At 40.1% G+C, this 26,847-nt stretch overlaps 1 protein-coding gene across 1 annotated transcript in view; it reads left to right on the top strand.

Moving 5' to 3' along the window:
* The first annotated feature begins 5,725 nt into the window (after positions 1 to 5,725).
* LOC148999349 (uncharacterized) overlaps positions 5,726 to 26,847 on the top strand; it is a 28,124-nt gene continuing 7,002 nt past the window's right edge. Inside the window, exons 1-8 of the mRNA XM_089141238.1 lie at positions 5,726 to 6,045; positions 6,976 to 7,227; positions 7,315 to 7,623; positions 7,766 to 7,827; positions 8,037 to 8,114; positions 8,203 to 8,302; positions 8,408 to 8,479; positions 8,575 to 8,685. Coding sequence (XP_088997364.1) covers positions 6,025 to 6,045; positions 6,976 to 7,227; positions 7,315 to 7,623; positions 7,766 to 7,827; positions 8,037 to 8,114; positions 8,203 to 8,302; positions 8,408 to 8,479; positions 8,575 to 8,685 — 1,005 coding nt within the window. The 5' untranslated portion in view covers positions 5,726 to 6,024. The remainder of the gene's footprint in view (positions 6,046 to 6,975; positions 7,228 to 7,314; positions 7,624 to 7,765; positions 7,828 to 8,036; positions 8,115 to 8,202; positions 8,303 to 8,407; positions 8,480 to 8,574; positions 8,686 to 26,847) is intronic.

Raw genomic sequence — 26,847 nt, 5'->3', positions numbered from 1 at the left:
ATGGAGTTATACTCCACCTCAAGTCCATGTATCTCTTGATACCATGGAATGGATTTGATCTTCCTGATGGCCGCCTCATCTTCTTTGGATAAGGGAAGGCCTCGATTATTCTCGGAAGAAGAAGTACACCGCCTCCAGGCGGTCAGGAAGTTAAGATCCGATGGAGGCGCTCGACAGAAAAAATATCATTCGCGCCATCTTTTGTGGTTAGAAGGGCAAGTTCCTTTGGCAAGGATGCTGCCCCTCCAATCAAGTTCAGCCTTATTGCGTTTGGACAGAAAAACCCATCCGGGAGGATGGGAGATAGAAAGAACATGAAAATGTACAAAGAGAGAAAGAGATGGCGTAATGCCAAGTTCAAAACACAAACCCAAGAAGCCGACGATGATACACCAGCTATTGGGAAGGAGCATTCCGGGACAAATGTCCCAATGATTCGAATCATGGAGAACAAAGGATTAAAAAAGGAAAGCGAACCCCGCTTTCCAATGCATCTATGTACAGAGAAAATTCACCCGAAAGGGTTGAATCAACCCTCTCATCAGGATGGGGAGCCCTAACCTGATAAGAGGAAGGAAAATCAAAATCTTGGATGGCTGAAAGAAGGGTTTCCTCCTTGTAAATGGAGGGAACAGAGCCAGGTCCACCATCGGACACTGGAAGTTTGAGGATACCTAGAAGACTCGGCAGTCTTGGAAGATCCAGACTCGAGGAGGACGAAAGGAGTTTCGGTTTTTCTCTCTAAACCTTTTTGAGAAACTTCAGCAAACTCGCGCTAGAGGACAGTTAGGGTTTTGTTATCACCATCCGACTGTTCGGAAGGAGGAGAAGCAAAAGCTTCATTACCACTACTATTACTAACACTGGGTACCTGAGAAGCCCTATTATTTGCTATTACTTGTTTCAGTAAACTACAAAAAGAAAAAGACCAATAAACTTATTGATTCAGTGAGGCAAAAGCTTGAGAGCAGGAAGGCGCGAAGCAGACAACAAAGGTTCAAATTCCGGACAGGAAGAATGAAACCTAGGAAGACAATGAACCGCTTTTTAAACACCCGCACGAGTGTTCGGGAACCTGAACGATTGAGATTGATTCAAAATCGACAATCTCGATTAGAAGACGTTTTGAAAGTTTGAACTCACGAATCCTAAACAGGCGTTCGGAAACCGTCGCTTGGATTACGTGAGCCACGACAGATCGACTGCAAGGAGACACGTGGCCTTACCCTCACAACACTCGAGGAAAAGTGACCACCGCATTAAATGTGATATGACATTTAATGGAACACGCAGAGACTATCGCCTGACGAAGAACCCAGTTAAAAACCAAGCCCTCGGGATCGACCGAACGCTTGGTCTGGGGGCTCGTGATATGGAGAAATTATGATCGGACCGGGTTCATACCTGGTTCGACCCTCGACCCCGGTCGAGTCAGAGGGAACCGACTCGCTCCCGAGCGAACCGGATCCAGAAGATGGCTTGCTGAGGAAGAAAACTTATTCAGCTACAAGCACGCCCTAATCCAACTTATGGATTAGGTTAATTACCCTAACGATGGCAGACTCGAATTGACGGCTGCAACTAATCATTATCGAAGGGATAATCATTGCATAACCTAAAGGTTATCTCAGAAGTCCTCTACTAGTCCAAACTAGTAGAAGTCTATTGCTCAACGGATCTAACTATTAAGATCCAACGACTACCCGAAGAAGGCTCAAGTGCATCCAACGAAGGAGATTCGAAGGTACACTCTATATAAACCTCACTGCCATACGAGGTGAGGGGGATCTGAAACACACACAATCTGAGACTCATACTCAGATTCAGATACATATTGATAGACGTAAACTATCAGCGGCTTATGATCTAGATCACCTTTCCCAATTCTTTATTCCTTAGCTCTGTGCTTCTAGCAGAGCTGTTTGTGATTAAGTTCATCAACTGACTTAGCCTTCGAAGGTAGACTCTTGACCCCCGCGGTCGGGCCACATCTGACGCTTTTGTTTTGCAGGTCATCAAGAGGAGATCTAAGGGCTGAGCAGATTTTGGACGCATCAGCTTGTTCTCTGGTTTCTACCTTATGAAACTATGAGATTACTTACTGTTATTGTAATTTAATTCTGATCTCTTACTGTGAGAACAATAGCACTTGTTTATATTATCTTTTTCATTATTCATGTTATATGAATTACTTATTATTACCTAATCTGATTTTGCTTTTACATTCTCTTGTATATGATGAACTGTTGGTTGTATATGTCATGACTGATCTTGAGAATGTTTTTGCTTAAGTTTGGTTTGGGATTGGGGAGTGTCCTTTTGACACTTCTGTCCTTGGACATCGGAGGGAATAGTATGGGCTGTTTTCCGAAGATGCCCATCGACGCTTTCCCGAATCATTGGTTGTCATACCTAGGGATGTCTAGCAGTGTTTGGCTAGGATATACCCCTGTTATATCAAACCCGAATCGGAAGGGTATTGAGACCGAACGACCCGTGGTAGCAATGTGATTCACGGGCGCTCAAGACCGGTAACCAACCCGTGAGAGGACGGGAATCATATTGTGGGGGCCATTTATTGGAGGGTTGCATATGGCTAGACTTGGGCTCATGGGCGCTCAAGACAGGTAACCAACCCGTGAGAGGACATGAGAGCTTCCCGTTTACCATATGTGGATAACCGATAGGGTTGATGAGTCCGTATTCCGAGTTGGTAAGTGCCATAGGATACGATGACTCTAGTGCGAAGGATACTGGAAAGGATCGTCAAGGACGAGGAATGAACGTATCTAAAACTGAGATGATAAACTGACTAGATGACTTGCATTGGGCTAGGCTTTTCCCTGACATGCGCCAGTACTTATGCCAAATGGTTGTGAGAGAGTGTGTTGACTAAATCCCCTACCATGGTTTTCCCCTACCATGGTTTGATGAGGACTTTGCCCAATTACCCGGCAGACCCAAGATGCCAGGATGGATGAGGGGGAGTGATTGACCTACCCAAAGAAGTACGGTGCTATGACTTAAAGCATGTCTACCATACATAGAGTTTAGATGCATTCATACTTTATCTGTTTCATATTGCATTGCATCATGTTATGTTTTGTCACATGTTATCTATGATGTTATGGATTAACTTGCCTTACAGTTTCTTCGAAACTCATTCCTTTTTTTTGTATATTTTCTTGTTAGATTATCCTGCAGGTACAGATTATTATGACGAGCAGTACAGTGAAGCGCAAGCCGATGAAGCGTATTACACGCAAAGTACTAGCGACGATCAAGATTACTTTGATGATCCCCCGGTGGATCAAGCTGCGTACTACTTTTGAAAACAGCATAGAGTTAAAAAGGATTCATTGGGTTGATGAAGTCCACACTTATGAAGACGTTATCTATAGACTAGAAGACTCTTGTTCCTAGTTTATTTCTTAGTACATTTGTTTCAGTTGAAATTTCCTTTTTGACTTTCATATTGCGTCCGCTATGTTTGTGGAGTGAGTTTCCGCCTCACTTTACTTCTTTTGATATCTTCGGATATCTGGTATCATTTTCCGCACTCTGATTATATTATTTATTCATTTCTTGAGTTAAACCTTTTGTTTATAATATTTAAACCTTGATTATTTCCTGTTTATGATTATGTTATTGTATATGTGGGAGGATGATTTCCTCGATACTTGATCTTCGGGGCTGTGGATCACACTCCCGGGTATGCCAGTTAGGGTACCGGCTGGGGGGATGTGACACTGGGGGCAAATTAGGGCAAAACCCCGCAACCAGGACCAGGCGGTCGTTTGGGGCGGTCGCTTGGTCTAATCAACAGCCACTAGCAACCGCCCCTTAGTATATTGCTATGCAAGGGTGCTTTGCTCAGGGGGTTGATGTCCAAGTACAACCTAACCTTAATGAACACATGGGGGAGGTCTTACCTTTATTCCGGACATCTCCAGACATCACTTGCCTTCCAGAAGTCCAACTACCAAGCAAGGCAGGCTTTTCATCAAGAGAATCCAGATCCATGGGTTCAGGGTACGGATCATGGGCTTCTATCCGGACACTCCACAAATTTACCTGACTAAACCTTCAGGTTCTCGGACCTGCAATACGGATCCCGAGTTAAAAATATGGGGGTTGTTACACCTTGATGCTCTATTTCTTCCCGACGACTTCTTTGAGGCAAAGATACGGTCTTAGAAGGTATCGAGATACAGTCTAGTGCGCTGATCCTTGTCCTGTTTGGTGTTCATTGACGATGGTTAGGACCAGTATGGATGGATCTTTGACCCTCAGCTTGTCTTCCTCTCGGAATACCTCTCCTCTGTAAGGCTCTTCTGGTATTTTGGAAAGCTCTCAGTAGCCTTCCTATCTGAGTGTTTTGTCTTGGTTCCTGCTCAACTCTAATTTAATGGACCAAGTCCCGCAACACCCCTTGCATCTCGAGCATCCGCTTTCGAAGTTCATCTACATCTGTTGTAGTAGCATGCCCCTAGGGGCCTTTGGATGTGCCCTCGCTGTTCAGATTTTCTGGAATCAGATTATCCTCGGGAGGATCCTGTTCCACTCGAGTTGAGCGTCCGATTCCCTCGTCTTGGCATGTTTGATCTTCTAAGTTCGGGTTCTCGCCAGCAGTTTCCTGCCGAGAACGTCCATTGTTAGCTCCTCTTCTTGCCATGACTTGAAGATTGTCGTTCCCATAGATAACGCAAAACTGATGCATCACATTTATTCTTCTGGTTCCGACCAAGCCTCCTCTCGTTCTTGGGACGATGTGCCCTGCAAGAAAGGTTAGACGCGGGGCCGGCTCATGTGCCCGGTAGCCGCATCCGATGGCTAAGTCAGACAATGAATAGATTGAGGTCTTGTACAGGAATTACACAAGACTATGTTTAGAATGTATTGGATGCTTACCGGAGAGGGTTGTCCTTGTTTTTATACAGTAAGTGTTACATTTTCTATATTTGGTAAGTTTACCCAACGAGGGCTGTTGTTTTTCCTGGGATTATGCCTCCTTGTCATTGGTCCCTCTCAATTGGCTTGTCGAGTTGACCTTCCATATTGAGAGTGGTTGCCATATAAGTCCAGCGTATGTTGCGCCTTGATCAAGCTGGTTGGTAACCGTCCCGACTATATGACATGTTAAGCCCTTGCCCGGGTCTGAGCCAGTCGGGTAGGAAACTCCCATATCATCATCCTTATTCGAAGATCCAAGGAAAGTTTGAGAATATTATTAATGACATCCATCAAAGATTCATATCAAATGGACATGTCCATTTCATCCACATTAGACGGGAAGGAAACCAAGTAGCCGATTGGTGTTCAAGATGTTCTATAATGAAATGGAAATCCTGAAAATCCTACGAAAGCCACCTTGGAAAGTAGAGGAACTTCTTTAGATTGATATATTGGCTAGGCCAAATTAGTTTACTCTTTGTTTTGTTTTCGGTTGGGTCCGGCGTGACCTCGTTCTTACTATCAAATAAAAAAAAAGGAAAAATAAAAGTATGACTATGATAACCATTTTCCTAAGCGGTATATCCTCTCTCACTGTGTAAACTTGTTAGATACTTATCCGGGAAAAAACTCGTTTAATATTAATGTCCAAATAACGAGTGGATCATGCATATTTGTGTGTAGAAGGGCATTCTGGGTATAAAGAAAATACAAAACAGTTTATTAGTATTTAAATATATACCCGTATTTTTAATTTTCTTCTTCTTTGTGGCCTGCCATTCTGTGAAAACTCAAAGCCGCTGCAGAACTCATAAGAAGTTTTTGGATTCTTGAGGTGTAAGGGGTTAATTTTCCTATCTTTCGAGGGTTTAATAGAAAGAAGAGAAATTTCAAATTTAATTTTCGATTGTTGCTTCCTAAGCCAGTGCGATTATAGAATGTTGAAGATCTGATAGTACCATCTCCTTCTCTTCCGCTTTGCCTCGCCCTCAATTTGTCTTGGTGTAGCAAATCTATAGATCCCTGTATTCCAGCTGAAGCTTCTCTGGTTGCAGCGATAATGGCTTTTTAATGATTGTTGGTTCTGTACAGGTGAGAGTGAAATTTGTTCAAGATCGTATTTTTTTGTTCTTAATATATGTGCCGCATTTTCGTTGCTGGAAACAATGGGTGCTGGGACTCGTTTCATTCATTTCGATCTTTGGGTACTTTTTTAAGTATGCAAATTTGTCTGGGAGATCTTTCCATGCTTGATTCCTCTCAAATCTGTTGTGGAATTCTTCTGTCACTTCTAGTTGGAGGATCTAAACTCTGATGCCCTACAAGATTCTGCTTTTGTTCGCCTAAAGGAATCAGAATTAGTTTTATGTCCATTATATCCTACAAAGTTCTTGTCGAAATGATGCTTTTTCCAAGAAATGAGAGGCCTTCCCATCGGTTGGCGGTGGGTAAAAGACAGAATGCGGTAGAATTTTTGTGTGGGAGTCTTTGATAATTTCTTAGAAAATTTCCTTTTGTAGTCTGAAATACTCAGGATTGGACTTTATTCATCCCTTTGTGGATTGAACTTAGTTGTTCGTAATTTGATGTTAATCTCTAGAAAGAATACACCTTGAGGATGGTGCTGCGTTTAGGAGAAATTCCATTTTCTATTTTAATCTTTATTCAAGTAGGAACTAGACTTCTGGGGCCAGATGGGTGCATTCTTATATTTAGGTACAACTATGTATTTTTAATTTTTTGCATATAGAAGATGTTTGCTGTGAAAGGATGGTAGTTAAATTAAACAAAGTTTGTCGGTTTTCAGGTTTTGATTAGGGCATCCCTATGTTGATTGTAGCCATTGGACTTCACTCCACACCCAAACCTCTCCATCAAAAGGAAAAGAAAACCAGATTACTTTCTTAATTCTTGTAAATATATATGACATGTATTGAATTCCCAGAATATTGGGTTGGTAGAAGAGCAGATATTATTATATGAATGAGTAAAATTTTATCTATGACTTTTTGCACTTTTCAGCATGCAATGGACGTAATAGCTGTTTCCGAGATCAAGACATTCAATGAAAATGGTGTTCTTAGGGAAGTTTCTACCCTTGGTGAGGAAGTTCCAATGTCAAAGGAAGTTAACAGTACAGATATGGTAGAACTAGATGGAAGTTCAGAAATTGTGGCACAGTTTGAAGAGAGTGTGAACTTATACTCTTCTACAGAGGAATCTGGAGATTGGACAATCGTCCATGAGCAAAGCAATGGTTTGCCCATATCTAAGGTGCGGTATGTCTGAAACTTTGCTTGGGTGAATATGATTTTTTTTGCCTGGTTTGCAATCCTCCTCACTGCCCGTGCTACTTCCTAGGATTTTTTGACAGAGAAAGACCAGGACCTGACTAACCAAAATAAATTAATGGTTCAAAAGGAAAGCAAGATTGAGAAGCTTTCAAGCCCCAAACGTGTAGTTGCAAGTTTTGGGAAGAAGAACAAAGATGGGAAACATTTAGGGGTGGCCTCCGCTGTTCAGAATGGTTCACCCACCTCAACTTCAAATGTGAAGCAATCTTTTGCACTTCCTGCAAACAAGAGATTGTCTAATGAGAGGCAAGCTGAAGGTAATACAATTGCGGATTCCAGAAAGCTAACAAAGTCAGCGTCTACTCGGGCATCCAGGGTAATTCATTATCCCCCTTTAGGCTTCTAACTTGGGTAACCTCAATATGTTTTTTCTTTCTTTTTTTCAAAGTCTTATGTTTGGATAATTTGGTGATTTAAAGTTAACTTTTTCTGTTTCATCTAATCTTTTCTTTAACCAGGAATCCACAGTTTCTGCCGCAGCATCCTCTGCAGCAGATGTCTTGCATGCTGAAGGCCTGAAGTAAGTTTTTTATGCACTCTTTCCCTCTGCCGTTCATTTTCCTCGATTTCTTAATTGCTTGCTTCAAATTTTGCTTTCATTAGGGACAGCATCTGAGGATTCCTTAGTCCTAATAATCATTTAAGATTTGTTTTGTCTAGGTCTGAGTGATGTTTTAATTTCTGATTCATGCCTTATGACTTATATAAGAATGCTATCATTTGATATAGGGAGCTTGGAAAACACCTGAAGCCTCTGAAACGAGGACCACCCATCAAAGTTGAAGGAAACACAAATTCTGCTTCTTCGTATCCTATCTAACTGCATAGTTGAGCTGCTACACTTTCTTGGTTTTATTTATTATGGTAGCTATGTTTGTCCTTAATTACGTTGTAGAAGCCCCTCCGCAGGAGGCCTAACTCCCCGAAGGCTTGGTACTCTTCCTAGTTATGGCTTTAGTTTCAAGTGTGATGAACGAGCTGAGAAACGAAAGGAGGTTAGTTAATTGATCTTCTGAAAAAGTTCTTACGTTGTTCAATAAGCATATGCTTTTTAACAGATGTACTTTATAAATTTGAGATTATTTTAATCACTTCTGTAGTTTTACACAAAGCTTGAGGAAAAGATTCAGGCAAAAGAGATTGAGAAAAGCACATTGCAGGCCAAGTCAAAGGTTGAACCGGGATACTTCAGATGAAATTTCTTAGATCTTGATTGGCACGAAGAAATGCATTCTGTTAAATGACATGATGTTGAACCCTTTTATAGGAGGCTCAAGAAGCAGAGATTAAGATGCTAAGGAAGAGCTTAACATTTAGAGCTACACCAATGCCAAGTTTCTATCAGGACCCTACACCTCCCAAGGTGGAGTTGAAAAAGGTAAATCCAGTTTTAGTGCTTTTGTAATCCTCTACAGTGTCTAGTGAAAGGAAAGACTTAAAATAGAGTGCTACTTGTATTGCTCAAAGTTTTAATGGTTCCACCCTTAAAACCATCCTGCTCCCCCCTACCCCCCTCTACCAACCCCACAAAAAAAGAAGAAGAAGAAAAAAAGAAGACTGAATAAATAAATAAAACAAGAGGAAAATCTTCTAGTAAAAGTAAAAAAATGCATGCACGACATAATTTTTTTCTTTTCTTTCTCAAGTTCAGTAAAATGCTAGCCACTTGCTCTGATATTGGCTACATGCTAGTTGCGTAATTGAGGGGCAGGCCTTGGTGCAATGGTTGGTGGACCACAGTTGTAGCCTGAGGTCAAGGCATCGAAACAGCCTCTCAGCAAATATTTCAGGGGTGAGGCTTTGTACGGATATTGTCCCTCCAGACTGCTTGTGCAGAGGCCTTCTGTACCGGGTTCGACATCTTTTAGTTGCTTAATTTGCACTTACAGAGATTGTGATACTAAATGCAGCGGTAAATTAGTTTTGATCTTTCTAGTTTAGTTTTCATCAGCTATCCAGCGCCTGAGCCATCAGGTTAACTTAAAACTGGCGTGACCATCCCTAAAAGGGATGTAAGGGCTCACATTTCTGGAAATATGTTAAATCATGTTATGGGTTTTAGCGTCTTTTTATAGTTGATAGTGTGATGCCTAGATGACAAGGTGGTTTTCCTAGACCTAGTTCACCAGCCGCCAAGTTGTTGAGGTCCAGGTCAGAAAATCGTTCTTGAAAAGGGGAAAAATAAGTTCATCAATGTGATCCTGGGTTCCAACATACTACATTTTGGGTCTCTCTGGCCCACAGAGGAAATTCAACAGTAAAATGGTTTGTCGAAATTCTGTAAACGACTTGAACAATTCAGGACTTCATTGAGGACCAGTAAGAGACTGGTAACTAACTTTTAAGGGATCATAATCAGAATATGTTAGATATGAGACAGGTTCGAAGAGGCTCTTGAGTAATTGTCCTCATCTTCTTCTGGAGGCAAAAATTAGAAGTGATTTTTTCTTTAAGTGGCATTAGGCATGGTGATGCAGCATCAAACCGGTTCAACCGGTTGTGGTCCAGCCCTAAAAAGAACCCGTCCAATGGGGTTGGTTCCAACTCTCCAACAAGAGTTGGACTTGATTAAGTATTTTATTTCATTTTTAATTTTAGTCTTCTATTTGTTTTAGTGTTCCTGTGTGAGAGTGTTTAAGACGTTTTGGATTCTGTTTTGAGTTTTATATTTCAACTAGGATTTGGTTGTAATTCCTTTTAAATAGTTTGTATTGGGATACAATTTCAGATTGAATAAAACGAATTGAGTGTTGTTGAATTGAGAGTTTTCCCTCTGTTGTTTTTACATCTCCTTTCTTCCTCTTCTATTCTCATAATTCTCCTGTTACAGCCCACCATTACTGTCTACTAGGCCTGCATCGTCTGGTATCAGAGCCTAAAATCCCTTCTCGTTGCCTCCTTCCTCCAGTCCCTCTCCTCCTTTGCTGATTTGCCATGTGATACAGCGCTTAAGAGGAAACTTAAAAAAAAAAAAAAAAAAAAAAAGAAAAAGAAAAAGAAAAAGAAAAAGAAAAAGAAAAAGAAAAAGAAAAAAAAAAAAGAAAAGCAGCAGTAGTACAAAGTGATAGAAACAGAAGATAACCACAATTTAGAAAGGAAAAGAAAGAGAAAAGTCAAAAAGCAGTTAGCAGAGAAGAGAGGCGCGGCAAATTCAGAATCAAAAGGATAAAAGGGAAACAGCAGAGGCAGAGAACGACAGACAAGAAGCAGAAGAAGAAAAAGGAGAAAAAAAGTAGAAGAGATGCAGTCTATAAGAAGGGAAAAGAAAAAGAGTTAAACAATAGAGACAGGTTGAAGGACAGAACCAGAGAGAATAAAAAAGAGATCAGGAAAAATTTCAGAGAAAAAACAATAGATATCAAGGAGTGGTGATAACCAGAAGAGAAGGAATAAAGCAGCGAAAGAAGACATACCTGGGATAAATAAGCTCTGAAGTCTGATCCTTGCTGAAGTCGAACTTTCACTGTGCAGTCCTCTTTCATCAAAAGGATAGATCTTCCTTTCCCTAATTTGTTTACTTATTTCTTTTCCCAAACGCCCTCCCAACCCGATGATACCCCCTGCAGCCCTTCCCCCCACCCCCACCTTGTAGCAACCTGGACCCACCCGCACCTCCCTCCCCCCCCCCCCCTCCATTCGGCCCATGTCTCTCTCTTCCCTCTTTCTTGCGGCAGATCTGAAATCCAGAAAAAAAAAAAAAGAAAAGAAAATTTAGAAAGAAAAGAGATAAGAAAGAAAAGAGATAAGAAAGAAAAGAAAAGAAGAAAGAAAGAAGAAAAGAAAGGAAAGAAAAAGTGCCCAATAACCCTTCAAGATCCAAGAAACTCCTTAACAAGTCAACAAAAGTTACAAAATATCCCCGTAATCAATCTCAAGATGAGTGTTGAGGTGAATCCGCCTCGTGAACCGAGTAGTACTGTGTGCCTATATGATTCTCTCCTTCGACCATTGGACATACACATCCCGTGACATGTTACACCCTATTGTTCTCGATTTAGTCGATCATTGTAGCTCTATAGGTCTAGTAATCCTTGTGGCTAAGATATTGAGGGAACATGCAATATGGATATGGAAGAGGAGACAACTCTGGTGGTGGTGGTTGCACGCCAAAGATGGACTCTGCAAATGTACGTGGCCTCAACTGATGATCTGCATAAATAGCACCTTGGTACCTATATACCATCTCATTAGGGCCTGGAAAACAAGTCTTAAGTGTTCCCCACCAGTGCTTGATAACTGGGAGGGATACCATAAGGTCAATAACCGTAAGCCCTAGAAGTAGATGCAATGCTCTAAATACCACTGTTGTAGGTTTGGGAATTTGTAGTTCTTTAGTATTCGGATCTTCTAGCTGTGGAGCCTCTGGACTCATCCAAGCTCATGGATCCCATCGAGCCTGCTAAGCTGCCCACATCTATAGGATGGTAAGATCTGCATGATGAGGTGTCATCCCCATATCCATGCTTTCCCCCCTTCCCCTTCAGGCTATATGATGAAGCACGACTGCAAGATGCTGCTTCTCCATGATCTGTATCTTGTGTGGCATGGCATAACTGACTCTCCCTCATAAATCTTAGTGCCCCTCCTTGTCACTGACTCTCACTTGGTGCTAGTGTTGGTGGTGGTGGTGCGGGTAATCATCCTCATCATTCTCACTACTAGGTCCATCATCATCATCATCATCATCATCATCATCTTGAGTGGGTGCCTGAGTCGCATCATTCTTGGTATCTGACCACACAATATCATCCTCATTGTCCGACCACACAATATTATCCTCACTGTGGGTGGATGCATTGGGGTGTGGCACGAATGGACAGGCGGGCTGTGTATACACGCTCCCCTCTTGGGCTAAGAAGTTATGATAGTCATCCATATCAGCCCCCATCTACTCAGTAATGTCTCTCGGGATGACCTCTCTCCTCATCTAGCAATGGCTCTCCTCTATCCCTCACCCACTCCAATAATGGGTTGTCATCATCATTCCCTACCTCAAATATGTCAAATAACTCGATTATGTTATTCTCTTTGTCCATCACCTGTCTAATATGATCCTCCCTCTGTCTCATATTATAATGCACGTAGACAATGTCCTCAAGACGCTTTAAACCCAATAGGTTATGCCTCTTTGAGTAGATGAGGTTGAAAGTGCTCCAATTCTGCTCACACCCAGTGGTAGAACATATTGTGTAAGCACTTTACATGCAATGACAAACACATTGGGCAAGTCGGTCCCATATTGCAACCACCATTTTGCTGCAACAAAATATGGAATTCATAGAGTTGGTTGTAGACTCAGTGTTATATAATTCTTAAGTAACTAACTAAAATATAGAATATAAATATATAATGAATTTACTTACCCCTAGAGGTGGTTTCTTGTGCTGATATTGCGACGGAGCAGCCAAAACTCCCAATGGCATCCCTAAATGACTTCATCTAATATAAAGTAAAGATAATAACTAGGTTAGTAACAAAGTATAATACTATGAATTATGAAATCACAATCTCACCTCTAAATTGATGATTGCTTGTCTGGATGGATCCGGTTCCATCCTTTCCACTACAGTATAGACGACATTTATTAAGTCTTGCCTCATCCCAAGTATGTTTTGGTAGTGGTACTTGGGATTTAGATAATATGGTAAGTAACAAGTGACAAGAATAAGAAGGAATAGTTTGAATAATAAATTGGAAATAAAATTCACCACTATACTTAGTAACTCACTAGCCTCATGTAGTGGATGCTGCAACTGCTTCTCCCATCTATTTTGGATGATTTCGAGGATTTTCTTCTTGCCCCATTGGAAGACCATCGCGACCTGCTGCTTTATCTTATCTACTGTACCCCATATGTGTGGTACAGTTGGTCTTCTTTGTTACTCTATCATCCTCCAAACATGGACCACGGGCTCAAGCAACTTCATTACAATCCTCACATTACCCCAGAAGGTGTCACTTATTGCCGTACTCTGTGTTGTCCTCCCTCCTGAGCACTCATTAGTAGAAGGCTAGAAGCAAAAGGTAATGGACCATCAAGCATGTATGTATTTAAAATTAGTACTAGAAGCATGTATTTAATTTTTGTGGTTCTCGATCATCTTAAGCCCAACTTTTTTGTAGTTGGATCCATTATCTGTCACAATTTGATCACAAGATCTACTCAAACCTCCATCACCATTTGCTTCAACAACTTATATATGTATATTGCATCCTTCTTTCTGGATGCATCCATTGACTTGAGGAACATTGTCCTTTCATCATAATTCAACAGGAAATTGATAATGGATTGTCTAATGGGACTAGTCCATCACACATAACAACAACCCCATAATGAACCCATATAGGCTTCAATCCTACAATGTATTGATTTAAAATTTCGTTATGCTTAGGCATGTACGCATTATAGATCTCATATGGGGTGGGCCGTTGTATACTACTCCCAGACCTGCCTATCTCCTCAAACATATCCTTATAGTAGGGCCCTTGGGTTGCATTTGTTGAAATTCTATGGTAGAAGGCCCATTTGGTGAAAGTAAGCCCCATTTTCACCTTCACATTCCTCATATGTGCTTTTGCTTCCTCTGCTTATGATTTAGCTTCCTAAATAAGGTAAGATACAAAGGATTTAAATATCAGGATTTGTGGCTGCTACTGATAAAGCTTGGCCTCGTGTTGGGGTCGGTGAGGGTGGGATGTGTACCTCCTTCATGACACGCTGGCTCTCGTAGGCTGCTAGGAGCTACCTCCTAGACCCTCTGGTTGTCTAGAAGACCTTGGTCCCAAGGTCTTCTATTGCCTCCTCATATCATCCATCCTCTGCTGCTCCTTGCTCATCATCATTGCTCTCCTCTTCTGTGCTACCTTCGAGTGGCTCCTTCGGATCAAAGTCTTGCTCTCCTAGCTTTGGGAGGTCAACTAGGCAAGCATCCTTGAACTTCTCCTTCTATAGTCTCTTCTCAATCTTCTTTTACTTTCCACCCCTCAAGTATTGTGCCATTGCTTGCTTGATCTCTACAGGCACCTTGGGACATCTTGTGACATCCCTATCTCCCCCAACAAGATGAATCTTCAGTCTGATGTGCCCACCTCCTCCTATCTTTTTTTTTTAATCAACTTTCAGTGGACTGTTGCCAAGTCATATTTGACATCTTTCAAAGAGTGTGCCTGATACAAGAAATAAACATTAAGTTATCTTAAAGAGCATTACAAAAACCCCAAAAAGTTACATATGTGCTTCTATTGATATTCTTTTATTTTTAGATATAAATATAAAATAATTAATATTTTTTACTATTTAAATAATTAAAAAAATATTTAATAAATTTTAAATAATTAAAATAGTTACCAAAAATAAATTTAACTCAACACTAGCACAATGTAGATCAAGTGATGGTGTCTCACATATATTAAGTTCAACACAACACAATTATAGATCAACACCCTAGACTAAACATATATTAATCTAAAAGCAATACAAGATGATTTGATGCATGAAAAAAACAAAAATAAATAATGGGAAGTTTGGAATCTCAAAAAATCCCAATAGAGGAGCAAAAAAGGTGTTTGAAGGCAAATGAGTTATGCAAATGAGGTGAAATAAGGGTAGAAATAAAAATAAAAAAAGAAAAAGAAATAAGGGGTTAGAAGGTCGAAATCTCAATGGTAGAACCCCTTTAAAACTGTCGGAACCTGTGTTATTTCGCAGGTTTTGACTGAAAAAGTTAAGTTTTATAACAAGTTTGGACCAAAATTGGTTGAACCCAAGTTTTGACAAGTTTTGTTCTAAATTTCGTATTGCACCAGCTGAAACATTGTATTTTTTCGGAATCTACGAGGTTTCAAAACCAAAATTTTCGGCCGTTTCTAGCAAGATTAGTACCATGCTTCAAACACTTATTTTGTCATCCATTGGGGATTTTGTAAGGGCCTATTTGGTTACATGAATCCAGAAATTTGAAATCTCTGCATTCACAAATGGGAGATTTATACCCGTTTGGTTATGTGAATCCCTGGACTCATGAAATCTAGGGATTCACCTTTTTACACTAAAAACGTAATTCTGTAGATTTATGGGTATGAGGTGAAATCCAGAGATTTCATCCCTACTATAACAACGCTAAACATTTAAACCATGACTCCATAGATGTTTTTTCAAGATGAATCTACAGATTTGATTCCAAAGATTCAAGCTAACCAAACAGTTTCTATAGATTTGAAATCTCTAGATTTTTGAAATCTCCAGACTCAAGTAACCAAACATGCCCTAAGAATCTTACTAGGTGAGATTCCAAACTTCCCATTTCTTGTTTTGTTTTCTTCAAGCCTCAATTCCTCTTGTTTGCTTTCAAATTAATATATGTTTAGTCTAGGGTGTTGATTGTGTGGTTTCAAACTTATTTTTGATTATTGCTACTATTTTTTTATTTTTTTTATTTATTTTAAAAATTATTTTCTAAATTATGTATTTTGATGAAATTCATATGTATACATGATGTATGGGTTTGAACTTAATATATGTGAGACACTATCACTTGATTTACATTGTGATGCTATTGAATTAAATTTATTGTTGTTAATTTATTGTTTTAATTATTTAAATTTTTTATAATTATTTAAATATTAAAAATACTAATGTGTTTTTGATTTATATTTAAAAATAGGAGAATATTAGTAGAAGATGTATATAACTTTTGGATTTTTTGTAGTATTTGTAAGATACTTGGTGTGTATTTCTTATATCAAGCATACTTTTTGAAAGATGTCAGACATTGTTTGGCCATAGGCCATTGACAGCTGTTAGGGAAAAGAGAGTGTAATTATTAAAAGAAAAAGATAGGAGGAGGTGGGGCCACTAGATTGAAGATTCATCTAGCTGGCAGAGATAGGGATGTCACAGGATGTCCCAAGGTGCTTGTAGAGACCAAGCAGGCAATGGCACAATGCTTGAGGTGGAAAGCCAAAGAGGAAGGAGAAGAGATTATAGAGGGAGGAGTTTGAGGATACTTGCCTAGATGACCTCCCAGAGCTAGGAGAGTAGGACTTTGATCCAGAGGAGCCAGAAGAGTATGAACTTTATGGTGACTCGGAGACAATACAAATGAGGAGCATAATGAGGATGAGCAGGGAGCAACAAAGGATGGATGAGATGAGAGGCAGCAAAGGGCCATGGGAGTAGGGTCCTCTAGAGAGCCAAAGGTTCTAGGAGGTAGCTCCTAGTAGCCTATGAGGAGGAGCCAGAATGTTAAGGAGGAGATGCTATCCCACCCGCATGGGCCCCAACATGGGACTGAGCTTCATCCTAAGCAGCTACAAATCCTGATATTCAGATTCTTTGTATGGATCGGCCTTATTTAGGAGGCCAGAGCATAAGTAGAGAAACTAAAGCACATGTAGGGCAATGTGAAGGAGAAAGGGGGGCTCATTTTCTCCAAATGGGCCACTTACCACATGGATATATTTGAGGAGATAGGCAGAGTTGGGAGTGGTATACAGGGCCCCCACCCACATGAGATCTATAATGTGTACTTCCGTAAGCATGAGGAAGATTTGAATCAATAGATTGCCTGATTGAAGCTTATACGAGCTCATTATAGGGTTATTGTTATGTGTGATGGTTGGACTGGTCCCACTAGATAGTCCATCAATTTTACATTGAATTGTGATGGGAGGACAATTTTTCTAAGTCAATGGATGCATCCAAGGAGAAGGATGCAAAAGGCATACATAAGTTGTTGAAGCTGGTGGTGATAGAGGTTGGAGTGGATCATCTAATCGAGTTTGTGATAGATAATGGATCCAACTACAAAAAATTGGGCTAAAAATGATGGAGAATCCTAGGTATTAAATACATGCTTCTAGTACTAATTTTAAATACATACATGCTTAATGGTTCATTGCTTTTTGCTTCTAGCCTTCTACTAAAAAGCTCATTTAGACAGGCTTTTTTGGACAGATATAAGCTCTTTTCAACTTGATGTGCTGCTCATTGAATTGACCTTATTTTGAAGAACATGGGTTAAAGCAAGATTGTGAAGAAAGTGGTGTATCAAGCCCGACAAGTTAGCACATTCATTTATAACCATGGATATGCACTTCAGATGATGAGGGACTAGTTGATGCAGAATTGGCAGCATATACAAGGAAGAGAAAAGCCCAATGGTCAAGCCCATCAAAGCCTAAGGATATGATCCAAAACAGCCCATGGCTTGCATGGGCTATGACTATTGTAGTGGGTTAAAATGAGCCCATGGTTTCATGGGCTTGGATTACTTTAGTGGGAGAAGACCAGCCCACATATTTTGAACTAAGCCCAAGTCTAGCTTTGAAAAGTCAATAAAAGGAGCTAGTAGTGGGGTGTAGTAGGTGGATGTTTCCATTATTGTTTTGACTAGTGGTGTTGTGTAGTTGAGTTATTAATAGGTAGGTGGTGTTAGCTAGTGGTTGGATGTTACTATTAGTGTTTATGTCTCTTTAGAATGCTATATAAAGAGACTTATGTAAGAGGTGAAAAAACAACTTATGAATTGAAATCAAATTGCTTGCTAGCATTCTTCCTCTTTGGAGAACCCTTGTGTTTGATCAAGGTAGGTTGGTGTTTGATCCAATCGATCCACCTTGCGGTGTGAAGCCCGGGTGTTACTTTGTTGTCCTTATTATTCTCTTAATTCTCTTATATTGTTCCATCATTTTCTTCTTTATAGTCTACTGCTGTTTTGAAGACCTATTTAGTCCTTGTTCTTAAACCAATATCCTTGTTCTACCACTCTAGTTTTCAGCCTATCTTTATATCTGAATTTTATCTACCTTAAGTCCATCAAATTTGCAATTGTCTCCCTGTGAAAAGGTCCTATTTGGCTACTGTTTTGATCTTTCAAATATGGTATCTACATTATTTGGTATCAGAGCCATGACAGGGAGTAAAACTTCTGGATTGGATACTGACCTTATGGCACAAATGATGGGGATGTTGCAACAATTGAGTAACCAACTCACTGCAAGTCACAAGCACGAGGAAGAGAGGCGCTCAGCAATGGAGGCTAGAGTTGTTACCTCTACTCATGCTTCACACCCTCCACCCATCAAAGGGTTACCTAAATTCAATGAGCATGTTGGTGATTCTCAAAAGGTAAAGCTTGAACACCAGGAGTTCATTCACACTAGCCATAACATAGGGCTGGTATTGGCTCCTGTTACAAGAGAAGTTACCCCTCAACCTAAGGTGACATTCCCTCCACTTATCAAACAATTGCCTTCTGATTGCCTTAAGGTGGTTCCTGATGAGTTGCCTAATGAGCTACCTCTTATGCACGATATTTTGCATGCCACTGATTTGGTATCGAGTGTGGTGTTACAAAACCTTCCGACCTATCACCTCGGCCTAGCGAGCACAATGACTTCAAACGGCAGTTGGGATGAGTTGCCACATAAAGGAGTCATTCAAGAGAGCTTAAGTCCATGTGTTGTACCGTCATTACTCACTCCAAAGAAGGACGGCTCATGGCGACACTACTCTGATGAGGGAGACACTGAACAAATGTTGAGGCTGCCCCAACTCAAGCCACCAATCACTAACATCATTGAAGAGGTTTTGGATGATTCTTACAGAACCACTCGTCGTGGCACTGAATACCATGCTTTCCTCGTCAAATGGAAGAATCGTCCACGACATGAGAGCACTTGGATTCATGCTGGCAACTTCGAGAAACTCGATCCTGATTGGTGTGAGCGTTACATATCATTCATCCATTCGTCGGAGACGAATGTTTTTAAGCCGGGGAGAGTTGATGCAGAATTGGCAGCATATACAAGGAAGAGAAAAGCCCAATGGTCAAGCCCATCAAAGCCTAAGGATATGATCCAAAACAGCCCATGGCTTGCATGGGCTATGACTATTGTAGTGGGTTAAAATGAGCCCATGGTTTCATGGGCTTGGATTACTTTAGTGGGAGAAGACCAGCCCACATATTTTGAACTAAGCCCAAGTCTAGCTTTGAAAAGTCAATAAAAGGAGCTAGTAGTGGGGTGTAGTAGGTGGATGTTTCCATTATTGTTTTGACTAGTGGTGTTGTGTAGTTGAGTTATTAATAGGTAGGTGGTGTTAGCTAGTGGTTGGATGTTACTATTAGTGTTTATGTCTCTTTAGAATGCTATATAAAGAGACTTATGTAAGAGGTGAAAAAACAACTTATGAATTGAAATCAAATTGCTTGCTAGCATTCTTCCTCTTTGGAGAACCCTTGTGTTTGATCAAGGTAGGTTGGTGTTTGATCCAATCGATCCACCTTGCGGTGTGAAGCCCGGGTGTTACTTTGTTGTCCTTATTATTCTCTTAATTCTCTTATATTGTTCCATCCTTTTCTTCTTTATAGTCTACTGCTGTTTTGAAGACCTATTTAGTCCTTGTTCTTAAACCAATATCCTTGTTCTACCACTCCGGTTTTCAGCCTATCTTTATATCTGAATTTTATTTATCTTAAGTCTTATCAAATCTAAAGTTGATTCCCTGTGAAAGGTCCTATTTGGCTACTGTTTTGATCATTCAAGGGGGGGGGGGGGGGGGGGGGGGGATACGTTCGGATGACACCTTCTGGGATAATGTGAGGATTGTAGTGAAGTTGCTTGAGCCCGTTTTCCATGTTTTTAGGACGATAGATAAATAAAGAAGACCAACTCTACTACACATATGGCTGCAAAAGATAAGATGAAGTAGTATATTGCGATGGTCTACCCATGGGGCAACAAGAAAATCCTCGAAATCATCCAAAACAGATGGGAGAAGCAACTGCATCATCCATTAGACGAGGTTGGTGAGTTATTAAGTATAGTGGTGGATTTAATTTTCAATTTATTATCAAATTATTCCCACTTATTTTTGTCACTTGTTACTCAATATATTATCTAAATTCCAAGTACCATTACAAAGACATGCTTAGGAGGAGGCAAGACTTGATAAATGCTGTCCATATTGTAGTAGAGAGGATGGAACCAGATTGATCTAGACAACAATCATCAATTCAGAGGTGAGATTGTGATTTTATAATTCATTGTTTCATAGTTAGATACTAACCTAGTTATGGCTTTTGCTTTATATTAGATTAAGTCATTTAGGGATCCTATTGGGAGTTTCGGTCGCTCCGTGACAATATTGGCACAGAAAACCATCCCTGGGGGTAAGTCAGTTCACTATATATTTATATATGATCTTTTAATTAGTTACTTAAGTATTATATGACTCTGAGTCTATGACAAACTCTATTTGAATTGCAAATGTTTGTTGCAAACTGAATGGTGGTTGCAATATGGGACTGACTCATTCAACTTGTTTATGATTGCATATAAGTGCTCTAACAGGCATGTTCTGCCACTAGGTGTGACCAGAACTAGAGAACCTACTATTTGAGTGGGTCAGGGATAAAGGACAATTGTTGTTGGATGTGTAGGGAGGTTGTCCCAGTGGACATATTGTAAAGCAGATGGGGGATGATGTGCATGACTTCTTGGCCTAGGTGGGGAGAGTGCATATAGAGCCCACCTATCCCTTCGTGCCACACCCTGGTGCATCCACCCACAATGAGGATAATATTTTGTGGTCGGACACCAAGGATGATGCGACTCAGGCACCCACTTAGGATGATGATGATGATGATGAGGATGGATCTGGTAGAGGGGATGATGATGGACCTGGTGATCAGGATTCGGCTGATCCTAGGGAGAGAGATCACTATCACCAGCACCGCCACTATCACCAACATCTGTTGAGAGTCAGGGACAGGGAGGGCACTGAGATTCATAGGGGAGAGTCAGTTTTGCCATGCCACACAGAATGAAGATCAAAGAGGAGCAACATTTCATGGTTGTGCTTTGACATATAATCGGAAGGGGAAGGGGAAAAAGCATGGACATGAATATGAGGATGACAACTCATGATATGAGTCTTACCATCCTATAGAAGTGGGCAACTTGGTAGGCTTGATGGGATCCATGAGCTTGGATGAGTCTAGAGGCTCCACAGCTAGAGGATCCGGATGCTAGAGACTCATAGATTTCTAGTCCTACGATGGTGCATCTACTTTTGGGGCGTACTATTATGCACCTTATGGTATCCTTCCCGGTTATCAGGTACTAGTGGGACACACTCGAAGTTATTTTCTAGGCCCTGACGGGATGTTACATTGGTACTAAGGTGCTACTTTTGTGGATCCTGGGTCAGGGGCACATACATTTGTGGAGTCTATCTTCGGCATGACCACCCCCCCCATGAGAGCCATCTCCTCTTTTATATTTGTATTACATTTTTCCTTAGGCAAGATATCTTAGGCATGTGGATGATGAGCCCTATAGAGCTGCAATGGTAGACTACATCGACAACCATAGGGGAACATGTCATGGGATGTGTATGTCCAGTGGTCGGAGGAGAGAATCATACAAGCACAATACTACTTGGCTTATAGGATGGATCCACCATGGCACTCAACTTGGATGGATTATAAGGAAATTTTGTTGACTTGTTGTCTATGTAACCATTCTATCAAACAATTCATCTATGTTGATGATTCTATGCCTGCATGATTATAGTTTGTATTTCTCGGAACTAGTCATTTGCTAGTATACTTAATGATTACTTTTCATTGGTTTTTAGGGCAAATTACTAGTTCTATTGTGTTTATTATGCTTAAAATAGGTAGGAAGCAAGAAATTAGATGAAATGGAGGTCATATATAAGGCCTAAAAACCTAGGGTCGAAACTATGCTGGAAATGTAGTAGGTTTCATTCGAAATTTCGGTTTTTGGCTAGGTTGAAACCAGCCTTGAAACTAAAACCTCAATCCTTGGTTTAAAGGCAAAAGAGTTGTGGAAATGAGGTGAAATGGGGGTAGAAATAAAAAGAAAAAAAAGAAAAGAAAAAAGGGGCTAGAAGGTCGAAATCTCACTGGCTGAACCCCTTTCTGCTACACTGAGTTTATCTGTATGATTTTTTTGAACAACCTAACACTCTACATCGTACATCATAGTTGGTCGAACAACGGTCCTATAAAATTTTCCTTTAAGCTTTAATGGAATACACCGATCACACAAAACCCCGGATGCACCTCTTCACTTCATCTACCCTATTTTAATTCTTTGGGAAACATCATCCTTTATGTCACTTCTTTTATTTATGATTGAACCTAGGTACCTAAAACAATCACTCTAAGGAATCTCCTTATCATCAAGTATCACCACCTTATCGTTTACCCGATTATGACTAAAGTTACAAACTAGATATTCTGTTTTTGTTCTACTTAGTTAAAGCCTGTTGATTCCAAAGTTGCTCTCCATTATTCTAATTTTGTATTAATCCCCACTTGAGTCTCATCTATCAATACAATATCATCAGCAAAAAGCATACACTAGAGGACCTCATCTTGAATGTCTTTGGTTAATTCATCAATTACAAGTGCAAATAGATATGGGCTTAAAGTTGATCATTGATGTAGCTCAATTGTAATTGAGAATTCATTACCTTGTCCCCCTATTGTTCTTACACTTGTCACCGAACCATCATACATATTCTTAACTATGTAGAACCATCATATATATTCTTAATTATGTCTACGTATTTACTTGCAACACTTCTTTTCTCTAGTACTTTTTTATAGGTCAATAAATACCATTTGAAGGTCTTTCATACATTCTCTATACCTTTCTATAAGTCTCCTAATTAGGTATATAGCCTTCGTTGTAGATCTTCCCGATATAACCTAAACTGGTTCTCCGTAATTGTAGTTAAGTGTCTCAAATGGGTTTCAATTATTCTCTCCCATAATTCCATAGTATGACTCATCAGTTTAATGCCCTTATAGTTATACAGTTTTGAATATATTTATTTTTGTAAATTGGAACCACGATGCTTCTCCTCCATTCATTTGGCATTTTCCCTGTGCTCATAATCTTATTAAACAACTTAGTCAACCAAACTATTCCATAGGTTCCTAAGCTCTTCCATACTTCTATTGCGATTTCATTAGGAACTTCTGTCTTGCCAAGTTTCATCCTCCTTAGTGCTTCTTTTACTTTGGACATCGAAATTCTCCGTATATAAGTTTGAAAATTTGTGCGTTGGTGAATGGTGTAATTGTCTGAATCGTAGGTGCTTGAAGTATGCTCGTTTAGTAGATATTTTCTTAATATCCTCATCACATACTAGTACTTTGCCATTTCCATTTTTAATACATCCAACACAAGATCCCTACTCTTCCTATCCCTCATCTTAACTATCTTATAAATAGATTTTCCCCCTTCCTTTGTGTCCAACTTATTATACAACTCTTCCTACTTCTTTTCCCTTGGTTTTCCTACAATTTTATTAGCTTCATTTCTATCAAACCTATACTTTGAAGATCCTCGACATCGTTAGTTCTTTGCCATATCTTAAAACTAGCTTTCTTATTCCTAATGGCAGCTTGAACCTCATTATCCTACCACCAAACCAAGTCTCTCTATAAAAATAGAGCTATTCTTTGATTCACCTAGGATATCTTTAGCCACCTTCTTGATACATATAGCCATCTTATTCTACATCGCATTTGTATCCCCTTTAAAATCCCACTTTCCTTGTTTGACTACTTTATTAGCAAAGGATTTCGAACACTATCCTTTCAAGTTCCACCATCTTGTCCTAGGATAGTTAGCCTTGCACCTTTTATGAGTTTTTGGGGTTAGGCACATATCCAAGACCACAAGTCTATGTTGTGCAGTTAAGCTTTCCCCTATATCACCTTGTAATCCTTGCATAACAATCTATCCTTCCTTCTAGTTAGGAAGAAATCTATTTGGCTTCTATGATGTCCACTTTTGAAGGTAATTAAATGCTCCTCTCTCCTTTTTAAGTAAGTATTTATAATGGATAGATAAAAAACAATAACAAAATCTAAAATTGAGATCCCTTTCTCATTCCTCTCTCCAAAACCATATCCTCCATGTACACTCTTGTAGCCTCTTTGATATTTTCCAATATGTCTCTTGTTGCAAAAATCCGCTCGGCAACGCGAGTGCGAACAACCTGCAAAAAACGTGCTCGACCGGGTTGGTCGAGGAACATCTACGACGATTTAGTTAATGGAAGCTCATAGTAATAGAAGAAGAAAATAACTTGTAGAGCTCAATGCCAGAGAGTAACCCAAGAGTGCGTACTTGATAATGATAAAGGTGTGGGTATTTATAGATGTTAGGAGAGGTTACCTTAACTGTGCAGTAATGGAGTTCGAATGAAACTCTATAATTGCTGCTAACTTCCTGGGGAGAAGAATCTTATCCTCCAAGAGAGTATTACTTGGATTGTAGTTATGGAATCCGATCTGGACTCTAAGAGCAATTCAAAATACTTGACTTGATCGGAATCCTCATCCCTATCTTTAAGGAGGTTGGATATGATTCAAATTGTACATGTTGGTTTGTGCCTTCGATTTATTCATGGTTCGACCAAGGTTTGAACGGTCCGGTTCTTCTTTGGTTGACTTAAGTATGTCTATTATAAATTGTCCATAACATGAACCCCCCAGTCAGTGGTCACGTTAATTCCGTGTTCGGGGCCATGGGACTAAGTTTCTCCTGACTAGGATTCGATCTAGTCAAGCAATTTTTGGCTTGACTTGTGCTTAATCAAATTTGAAGACAACCTAGGCGGCTTACTAATTTGTGGAGTGACCTTTGACCCTGGCTTTTATAATGACCTCAAAATTGCTTGATCATTTTGGATGGTCGGAGAGATTTTGATTTGGTTCATCAACCACCAGTTTTTGTGGTCAAAAAATGTTCTATACTTGTTTGAGAAGTCACCATGTTTCTGTAGTTGAGAAGCACATGCTAAATAGCGAGGCGAAGAGTTGCTCAGCAAGAGAAATATTTGCATTAATGCTTGTGTTGGATCAACCACTTTTGTTGGTTGATCTTGCCCTCGGTTGATTTATACTTTATTTAGTAGTAAAATTCCTTCATTGCCCTGGATCATGGTTTTCACCTTTTTTTTTGCAACTTCTTTGCTTTGTCATCTCGACCTTGGTCAATCTATTTGAGGTCGACCATAAGCCATTTGGTCATTGTGGCTCCATGCTCGGACCAAGGGACTAAGGCTGCGTTTGTTTGCTGGAATAAAGGTGGGGTGGGAAAATTCTTGAAAAAAATGTAGATTTCTTACTTTTCCCTTAAATTCCAAAATGGTAGATTGATTCCTTGAATCAAGGAAACTTGTCTGGTGATGTGGCAACCCAACTTTCCCACCCCAAGCCATTTTAAAACCCCACATATTTGGTGGGACTTTGTGGGAAAGTTGGGAAAAGTAAAAAGTGGGACCCACCACTATCACTTTTCCACAAAACCCTTTCCTTTCCTTTCCTTCTCCCTCACCCCATTACACATGGGACCCACATGTTTTTTTTCCCATCCCTTTTTTCCCACCCCACCTTTGCAAACAAATGCAGCCTAAGTTTTTCTCTTAATCTAGCTTTGATTTGGTTGGGTAGAGTTTATCTGACTTTTGCTCCACCAATGTTGCAAGTGGTGCGTTCATGGGGATAAGATTTTTTGTATCATCTCTATTTAAGCCAATGTTCTGGTCGAACGCATTTGAATTTTCATAGTGCTCAAACCATTGATCTGGTCAAACTAGTTGTGGTCGAGCAGAATCATCAAATCGGTCGAGCTTTTGAACTTTCATTCCAAGTTGTTTGGTTGACCCTGTATTAGTTAAGCATTATGTTAATCCTTTCATAAATTCCCTTTCATAAATCCTTTGGTCTTCTTCATTGCCACTTTGGCTATTACCATTGGTCGTCCTCCTCTTTGAACGATGATTTTGCCAAGTTGCTATGGAATCCTGTTCATGACTTTGCCAAGTTTCCATGGTTACTCATTCATTGAATTATCATTGATCATCCTCCTCTTTGAACGATGATTTTGCCAAGTTGCCATAGTTACTTGTTTGGTATATGTAGATATATGTTTGATCACTTCCCCTGAGCATGGTAAGTTGGGAATTGCTCAAAGAGCGAATTGATAGCAAATCTTTGTTCTTTTGCAAAGCCCAATTTTTAGTGGGTCCTCTTTTGCAAATTGGGCATAATCCTTTTGTACTTGATGCTGAAGTCTTTATCATCAATTATTTGATGTATTGATTCGAGTATGATAGCTTTGATAGCAAGGGGAGTTCCCTTAGGATACTACCCTACTCTCGTCTCGAGCAAGGGGAGTTCCCATAGGATACTACCCTACTCTTTTCTCAACCAAGGGGAGTTCCCTTAGGATACTACCCTGCTCTTTTCTCGAGCAAGGGGAGTTCCCTTAGGATACTGCCCTGCTATTTCTTTCTAGATATATCTCGAGCAAGGGAGCTCCTTTAGGATATTGCCTTGCTCTTTTCTCGAGCAAAGGAGTTCCCTTAGGATACTGCCTTACTCTTGCAAAGGAGAGTTCCCTTAGGATACTGCCTTGCTCTTTCTTTCTCGAGCAAAGGGGAGTTCCCTTAGGATACTACCTTGCCCTCTCTTTCTCGAGCAATGGA

The sequence above is a fragment of the Hakea prostrata genome, unplaced genomic scaffold (assembly GCF_041222555.1).
Source record: "Hakea prostrata isolate BN-2017 unplaced genomic scaffold, UWA_Hpros_2 contig_13, whole genome shotgun sequence".
Classification (NCBI taxonomy): domain Eukaryota; kingdom Viridiplantae; phylum Streptophyta; class Magnoliopsida; order Proteales; family Proteaceae; genus Hakea; species Hakea prostrata.
The sequence above is the reverse complement of the archived record's forward strand: the minus strand, read 5'-3'. Positions and strand labels throughout refer to the sequence as shown.